At 36.1% G+C, this 8670-nt stretch overlaps 1 protein-coding gene and 1 long non-coding RNA gene across 2 annotated transcripts; both read right to left on the reverse strand.

The window, feature by feature from the left end:
• On the reverse strand, positions 1 to 3699 carry LOC108229471. Its single transcript, XR_001808300.2, has 5 exons — positions 3427 to 3699; positions 1993 to 2187; positions 1658 to 1837; positions 132 to 1146; positions 1 to 50 (listed from the first exon to the last, which is right to left on the reverse strand). It is a non-coding gene; the product is annotated as an uncharacterized LOC108229471 (long non-coding RNA).
• Positions 3700 to 5391: 1692 nt separating this feature from the next.
• On the reverse strand, positions 5392 to 8543 carry LOC108229470 (C4b-binding protein beta chain-like). Its single transcript, XM_017405141.1, has 5 exons — positions 8321 to 8543; positions 7679 to 7861; positions 7233 to 7418; positions 6848 to 7027; positions 5392 to 6107 (listed from the first exon to the last, which is right to left on the reverse strand). Exons 1-5 carry the CDS (start codon positions 8526 to 8528, stop codon positions 5914 to 5916), a joined length of 951 nt encoding a protein of 316 aa, XP_017260630.1. The 5' UTR covers positions 8529 to 8543; the 3' UTR covers positions 5392 to 5913.
• Positions 8544 to 8670: the final 127 nt, after the last annotated feature.

An 8670-nucleotide genomic window follows, 5' to 3' on the forward strand; every position in this document is an offset into this window, starting at 1 on the left:
GGTGTCAGGTAAGTAGTCCTTAGTATCCGTAGTCGTGGCGTGGCAAAAACCTAGGACGTAGGTACAAACAGAGAACGTAGTTAACACTAGGAGCAAGATTTCAGGTTAGACGCTAAGGCGGAGAATCTAACCCAGTAGGTTCGATGCTCCAGCGAAGATGTGACCACAGCCTGCTGCTTAAATCCTGTATGGTCTCGTCAATGGTATGAAGAACACCTGTGAACAATGATTAGTGGCACCACCCAGAAGGTGGAGCCGAACCCCAGATCCTCACAGATAGTAGCCTATTCTTTATGTTTATTTAAGGTTATTTTATTTAATATTTAGTTTGTTATAAATAACATTTTTGGCCCAGGGCTAGGGTCAGGGTCTCCTCAGGGTTAACCTTTTAATGCATAGAGGTCACTACAGTGTACAGCTATTTAAAAGTGTTTTTTTCTCTATAAATGCCTGCAATCTTGGGCACTGCTGCACATAGTCCACTCTATTGCAAGCTATTGCATCATCCCATACAAAAGAATCCCATTGGCTGGTCATTGCAATGGGAAAAAATAGTCAGTGAAACCAAGACGGCCGATAGACAGGGAGAAAGACCGAACACCTCGGCTATTTCCATTTCTACCTTCTATAAAAAGACACCATTGCAGGTAAAAAAATATAATTACATCAAGTAACTTCTAATTTGACATTATATGGAAAAAATTTCTAAGTTTTGATTTTATATTTTGAGGAAATACAGATTAATCACCTGTCCACTCAATTGTACATCATGCATCACTAGCTATGCTTCAACTTCAATGCAGTGTCCATTGATCCAGAAGAATTTCAGTCAATTGATGAGATGATGATTCCCTACAAGCGATGCCTGTCTATCAAACAATATGTTCCCAAAAAACCCAAGCCCTAGGGAATTAAAGTGTGGGTGCGAGCAGGATGATCCTCTGGGTACATGTACCCAGAGGATACACGAACCCTATCAAGGTCCAGCTGGGCGACGAGGTGAGATCAGTCAGCTGGGAATGGCTGGAGATGTTGTCATGCGCCTTTGTGAAGACATTCAGGACAAAAATCACAAGGTGTTTTTTGACAATTTCTTTTGCACCATTCCCCTCCTTCAGGCACTGGAACACCAAGGGATCTATGGCACTGGCACATGTAGAACCAACAGGAACATATCTTTATTTTCTAACCTTGTTTTACATCCCTAAATATAAATAAAAGCCTAGTGGAAAAAGTTTTATGTTTCTGTTAACTTTTGTATTTATCAATAGAGCTCAAATAGAGAGGCCTACAGAGTAGTGGAGGAACCACCATTCCAATATAATACCATATTAGGTAGGTAGGTAGGTACTTTTATTTATTTAGCACTTTTCAGCACAAGACAACTCAAAGTGCTTATTACAACTGTATAACTAAATTACAACTATACCCATGTAATTACCATGGTATTACATTGATGTTTTTTTACAGTACAAAATGCATGAAGTACACTTGAGTGGACAGATAAATATTTCTTTAGAGAATAAAGATCATTTTATTTTTCAAACCTTGTTTTACATCCCTATGGATGTATAAAAACAAAATCCTGACTGAGTTTTTCATATTTCATGCATAAGAGGAAATGAAAAAGAGAAAGACAATGTAAAATTCCCAATACCTTGGCAAAGTGGTTTTGGTGTCCATCCATTTCTGGTGCATGTGGCATGATTGACGCCATCTGTTCTCTTGTAGCCCAATTTACAACCATACCTTACAGTGTCACCTAACTTATTTCTGATCCAAGTGCTGAAACCATGAGATAAATGCTCATCTTGTAGAGAAATTGGGCATCTAACCTCTAGATTTAGAAAGAAAGAAAAAAACCTTTTTATGTCACATACTGAAGATAAAGATATCAACGATAATCATTATCAGGGTTTTTGAACCACCATCAAATACAGAACAATAATTAAAGAACCCATCTTTTACACTGAAGCTCATGTAGTTTTATACCTTGGCATATTGGTTTGATGTTCCATTGTCCATCATCTTTGCAAATTACATCAGCCACGGTTGTTCTAGTGTTTAAAATCCAGAACTTATCCCCACAGCTAACTTGCACCATTTCTCCAGGTAAAAACTGAGTTTTGTGTTGGGGATGATGAGTTGTTCCCTGGAGTGGTGTCAGATGCAGATCACAACTCATTCCTAGAATCATTTGGACAGAAAGCAGAATCATTCATTCATTACTCAGTAGTAAGCACAAGTGTTGATACGACTACATTTATTTATTAAAAATAAATAAACAGCAGCAACCACCTTTTAGTATGCTTTGAGAGTTGAATCTTATGCTATTAAAACACATTGAAATCAGTGAACTCTAAGTTGGAGACACTGAATGGCAGCAGTTGGGTTACTCTTGGCCTTCCTGTGTTTTTGTATGAAATGACCTATCATACCTATCATCCTATCAGGATTTGCGTTTTGTATTCAGTTAGTCTTGTTTCAGTTTGAGTTTATTGTATTTTATTCGGTTATCTTGTTCCCTGTGCCTCAGCCATCATTCACTTCTCCTCAGTCTATCTCTCGCTCTCCTGCCACGCCCATCTCCACCTGCGCCCACTTACCTCGTTACCCTCTGTGTTTAAAACCTGGTCACGTTCCCCACCTTGCTGCCGGTTCATTGTCACTTGTAACTTCCCTGTCACCTTTGTCGCGTCATGTCTCGCCTCCTGTTTGCTCCTCCGTGTTTTGGTTTTTGTTACGTCTAGTTTTTGCTGCCTCGTCATCTCTTTGTTTTTGATTCTTTTGTAATAAATTAGTTTTCCTTTTTCACCATGAGTCTGCAATCTGGGTTCGCCTCTTTTTCCCCACATCATGACACACATTCCCTTTCTTTTACTCAGATTATTTTTACTTTCCTCTGTCACGTGAACGTAAGGAACTATGACACAAAAAAGCAACATTCAGACATAAAAGACATAAGGAGAACATCAAATCACAACACTGAGAAGTCAACAACACACACTATCTTTTTAAATAGTTTAAATATATTAAGTAAATTTGACAAAGAGCTCATCCAACTTATTTTTTTGTTAGGGTGCACTGATGACATGCAATAATCTATAAACGTATATAAAAGAAGTTGTCATAGCAGATATGTTCAAACCAAAAGGTTGAAATTAAGAATAAGTTGAAACATTGGAAATCTGTTTTAAAACAATGATTTAAAAAGTACAATTAAAGTAATATCTACACTATCAGGCTTTTTTTTCTGTCTTCCATTCAGTATATTTATCACTATTTCATGTAATAATTTTCAAACCCGATAGTTGACCTGCTCTAAAGAGATAGCATAAACATGGATTTCACATAGAAGCCTTTTAATGTGGTTTACTCTAACACAAATGATAAAATATGATGATTGAAATTAGCAGTCTGGCTTACCATTCCATGAAAGAGAAACATTCACATTTCCCCAAAGTTGGAGAAACAGCAGAATGACCCTGAGTTTCATGCTCTCTGTTGAAGAGTTGTTTTCTGAGGAGAATCTCACTGTTTGTCCCAGTTTGAATTCTGATGGAGCTCAAAGAGAGCCTCACGTGGACGTCCAGAGGACTTTGTACAATCCAACGGGTTACAATGTATCAACTCCTAAAATCTAATTTAGATTCCTGGAATTCATAAAATGTTTCTGATCTGATGGAAAGGTTTTTCTTCTCTTTTTATTTAGTTTTGTGTGTGTTTGCTTGTGTTCAGGTGTAACCTTTGTCTTGTAAATATTGATCACTGCTGAGAATTTTGTTCACAAACAGTTTTTTTATTTATTTATTGCTTAAGTTCTGCAGTGGAGGATGGCTGGCTGGTTTGGGACTCAATAACTGCAGCATTTCCTTCTCTAGATGACATTCCTGTTCTGTGTTCCATCCATCCATCCATCCATCCATCCATCCATCCATCCATCCATCCATCCATCCATCCATCCATCCATCCATCCATCCATCCATCCATCCATCCACCCTGGACAGGTCGCAAGTCCATCGCAGGGCCACATAGAGACAAAGAGACAAACAACCCTTCACCCTCTCACTCACACCTAGGGACAATTTTAGAGTCATCAATTAACCTAACATGCATGTTTTTGGTCTGTGGGAGGAAACTGGAGTAATGTTCAGGAGCATTGTTTTAAGATCATTAAAACTTTTATTTGCTGTGTCAGTCCATATTAGTTCAGCTCGAGTGTTTGTTCGAAGCAGCTCTCGCAGTGACTCAACTTCTGTTGTGTAGCTTGGTAGATACTTGCTGAGCCTGGAAGTTCAGCCCAAAGGTGACCACAGAGCTGCCATATTTATTGTTGCAGGAGTTTCAGTGATGACAGTCAGGTGATCTGGACTGGGGATGCAGGCCTTCCTTAAAGATGACAAGTCCCAGGAAGGAGTTCCAAAACAAAATATTTAAAATGTTTCACATTACAACTGTTTGATGCAAAATAATGCAGTGTGAAAATCAGTGCAAAAGTGTTCCTTACACCTCTGTAAAACCTTAGATGGTTTCACTGAGATGATGCTGTCTACTGCAGGTAAGATACTCACTGTTGATAAAAATGCCCCAGAACCCCATGTTTAAAAATCTGAACTATTCCTTTAAGCCAAACTTCTCTTTAATCAGCTGAAGATCAAAATACCACATTGTTGTTTATTTTTTTACCCCAGTCCTGATAATTTAACCTAAAACTGACAAATTTATTCAGAATAGCTCTTTTCTCTTTTGACACTGATCCTCAGATTTTTGTTTCCTGTTTTCTTTCACACTTGATTTGAGGAATATTTGTAACATTTGAGAATTTTGAAGAACATAAAGTAACTTTTCCAAAGATCTAAGTTGTCCAAGATCAATAAATCCCCATATCCTCCACACTGGACAAACTGGACAGCTTGGTTTGAATTTTGTCACATTTGTGATTGACACATTTACCTTACAACAGTAGATTTATTGGTCTAAATACTTTGCTAAAGCATAAAATACAACAAAGTGGTTGATGGAGATGCAGAAATAAGTGTTTATGGGGAATGAAGCTCTTTAATGACTGCTTTTGTGTATAAATTAGTTCCACCTGTTTTAATGCATCTCTAACATCAGTGAGTGAAAAAGCAACTTCCAGGTCAGCAAAACTTCAAGAGTTTGCATCAGAAGCTCTTACCAACAAAGACACTGGTTCATTAATAATAAATGCTCTTTATATCCAGCCTCTACACTCATAAACTACTAAATTATCTTTCATTTCATTGATTAGGCAACATTTTCAGTGTGTTTATTGACCTTAGAGTTGTGTATTTGGTGTCTTCTGTCATCAAATACTTTGTAAAATAAAAATATTCACCTTTTGGAACAGAGATTGGAATGAAACAGATGTATGCACCATTTTTGTTTCTTTATTTCATTATTTTAGTTTACAATAATGTAAGAAACATCCTGTATATTTATATTCATACTCAATATAGTTAAATGATATTCCAGATGTTTTTGATTTTAAAGCAGAGGGCTGATTTTTGTAAGGCCACATGATTATAGATGCCAGCAGCAGATGTTCACAAATCAAACATTTGACAAATTTGCTGAACATTTCTGTCACCATTAAGCACTTTGCAAATACAATAAGCATTATTAAAAATATACCGTACATTGTTTCATTTCTGTAGCCTTTTAAATTTGTATTTAAGAAGTGATTGCAGAGAAAATAAATCATTGTACTTCTGTGTCAGGTGACATTTGATTTAAAATCTGAACATCTTTAATCCTGAACCACGGTGAGGCAGAAGACTACACATAGTTCTTATTAAAATGTCCATAACTAGGATTAAATCACATCAGTCTTTATTGCTGGTTTTCTTTGACATGTTTGAGTGCTCATTCAGTACAACTCAGTAAAAACTTTCACTGGCAGGTGGGCAGGTTCATCTGACCATTAGTGCACTTTCTACGCATTGGCTCTGAGCCAACTTTTCTTGTCCCACGTTTACAAGAAAATGTAAGGTGACCATTATGTGGTGCATATAACTTGTTTTTATCACTATATGCAAATTCAATGTTACGTGTGTTCATCTCTGCAGTATTCACAGTGCACGACTCTGAAAGAAAAAACATAAACAGTATTATTATTTAGTTCATAAAATTCTAACAAAAACAATTTAATTTTGTCTAAATTAAACATTTTACATTATTATATTTTGTTACAGAGCTAAACACACAAGGCCCTGAGCCAGATATAATTTAAACCTAAAAAATGCAAAGACTGTATTCCATCTTTTATTATTAACATAGAGAACATGAACATAATATGTGCTAATGTTATAATCAAAGTCCAACTTTTTAACACTTTTTTTGTAGATTAATAAATCTCTAAAACCATTAAACTGTTCTTGCATAATGTCTAAATTATATTTGTTTTTGTATAACTTTGAACTGTTTTTCTACATGACTTTATTATGGAAGTATAGAATCTTTCTCAAGGGAATGAATGATACCCAATATACTGTTACTGATATATTCTAAGAAAATTAAATAGGTTTTATGAAGATCACAAATACATCTGTTTTCATTCATTTAAAGATCTCTGAGTTTAGAGTATCTTTACTTTTGTTGCACCCTTTTTGCATGTTTAAACGTGTTGATTGCAAAAGCAACAATGTTTTTACTTAATATACAATTTTCAAGCGTATGTAAAATGTTCTACATAAAATCTAATTACACATTATTATAAACTGTTATATTCTAGTTCATCTGGAAAGGAAATGAGCCACTGACAATGAAAAAACAGGTTTCTAAAAGCAGAATTTCCACAAAATAAAATGTATAAATTTAGACTTACTGAGGCATCTTATGTCTCCAGTCCATGCTCCATTTTTACAGATTTTATACGGTCCACCCTCCATAACGTAACTCTGCTGACACACGTACTGAACTTTTTCATTGTGTTCGTATTCTTGTTTAATAATCACTACAGTGTCTCCATCTTCAAGTGGTGGTGGTGTCTTACAGCCAGGAGGACCTAAACAATGAGCAATGACAAAAAAGTTACATTTAGGTAGGATTGTGTCACAATTATTACATTTGACCTTGATGTGTTTGTCTTTATTATTTGTAGCTGTTGTTTAAGAGCTACTTCTGAGTATTTCTGAACATCTGGGATAAAAAGTGCAAATCCAGCCTCCTGAGTCCACACAGTGGGGAACTTGTTAAAGAGAAGGACTTACCTGCACAGGTTGGAGGGAGGCCACTCCACTCTCCGGTTTCTGAACATTCAATGTTTGAATTCCCATTAATGAAGAGCCAATCATGACGACAAGCAAACGTTATTGTTTGTCCTGTAGATACTGCGATGTCTGATACAGGTGGGTGGATGAGTACATTTTCTGTTAAAGTGGGGACTTTACATTTCTCTGTTAGGAAGAACAAACCATGTTTTACTGTGGAGTTTACCATATAAACAACAATGTTCAAAACACACTGAAGCCAAATCAAATCACTGGTTAGTCACAGAAATATTGGTCAACTAATGTTTGAATTCTGTGCAACATTTTGCTGACAGATAAGGAAACAAAACATTTTCTTCTTTCAGTTGCAGTTTTAGTAAACTGTAAAATCTGAGATAAAGAAGCAAATAAAACCACAGCTTTGTTGGGAACAAGAGAAGATTTACTTTTACATATTGGAGGGGGGGCACTCCATTCTCCTTGTCCCAAACATTCAATATTGTTTTTCCCTTCAGTGAAGAACCCAGGTTCACGACATTCAAATGTTAGAGTTTCTCCTTTACTGAAGTAATAATCTCCAGATGGGGTGAAGCGTAGATTTTCTGGTACTTCAGGAAGTTCACATTTTTCTATCAGGAAACACAGAACATGTAATAACACAATAAAACCAAATGTGATTCAAACTTTTGTCCAAATCACACATTAATCACAGAAACATCAGTAAATCAGTGACTTTGATTCTACAACTTCAGACTAGTAACATTTATAGAAGAAAGAAGATTCATTCAGTGAAATGTGGAACTACAGTAAAATAAATCCTGCATTCGAGGAAACCAACAGTTTAACATGATGGATTAAGGCTAAAAGGCAGTAATACCACAGAGCAAAATGTAGCATGAATACTAGAATACTAACCAGAAATACAACTAACATATTCTAATGTTGCTTCATACAAGTGCAATTTTTACATGAGCAAGCTTTTCCTACACCGCTGTAAAATCAGAGTTTATTTTATTTTAAATATGGATCAACACAGATAAACTAATAAAATGTTAATCAAAGCTGCACATAAATGAAAGTGAACATACTAGAGCAGGTTGGGGGGGGGGCGTTCCACTCTCCTGCTTCTAAACACTCAATCTCTTCAGATCCCTCGATGTCGTAGCCGTCGATGCAGAAAAAACGCTGTTTTTTTCCAGCATTCACTAAGTTATCTTTTGGTGGAAATCCAGATATTTTCAGACCAGAAGTCAGTTCAATTTTACAAGAAAAGGCTGAGAAGAACAAAACAGACATAAACCAGTGAATAAACAGCAGGTTTTTATGACCAGAGAAAGGCTTGGAGCAGTGTAGTGATCAAAATGAGCCTAAAGACAGAAAACTGTCTTTTAACCATAAAAACAAACCAATAAACTCTGTTTGATATCATTTCTTCATA

This window comes from Kryptolebias marmoratus, linkage group LG24 (assembly GCF_001649575.2).
Source record: "Kryptolebias marmoratus isolate JLee-2015 linkage group LG24, ASM164957v2, whole genome shotgun sequence".
NCBI classification, from domain to species: domain Eukaryota; kingdom Metazoa; phylum Chordata; class Actinopteri; order Cyprinodontiformes; family Rivulidae; genus Kryptolebias; species Kryptolebias marmoratus.

Excerpts from the sequence above, each read along its gene's own strand:
- LOC108229470 (XM_017405141.1), bottom strand. The coding sequence starts at position 8,528 with ATGTCTGTTTTGTTCTTCTCAGCCTTTTCTTGTAAAATTGAACTGACT. Across the intron at positions 7,419-7,678 it reads CCCCCCTCCAATATGTAAAA|AGAAATGTAAAGTCCCCACT; the intron begins GTAAATCTTCTC and ends TCTTCCTAACAG. Across the intron at positions 7,028-7,232 it reads CCTCCCTCCAACCTGTGCAG|GTCCTCCTGGCTGTAAGACA; the intron begins GTAAGTCCTTCT and ends CTCATTGTTTAG.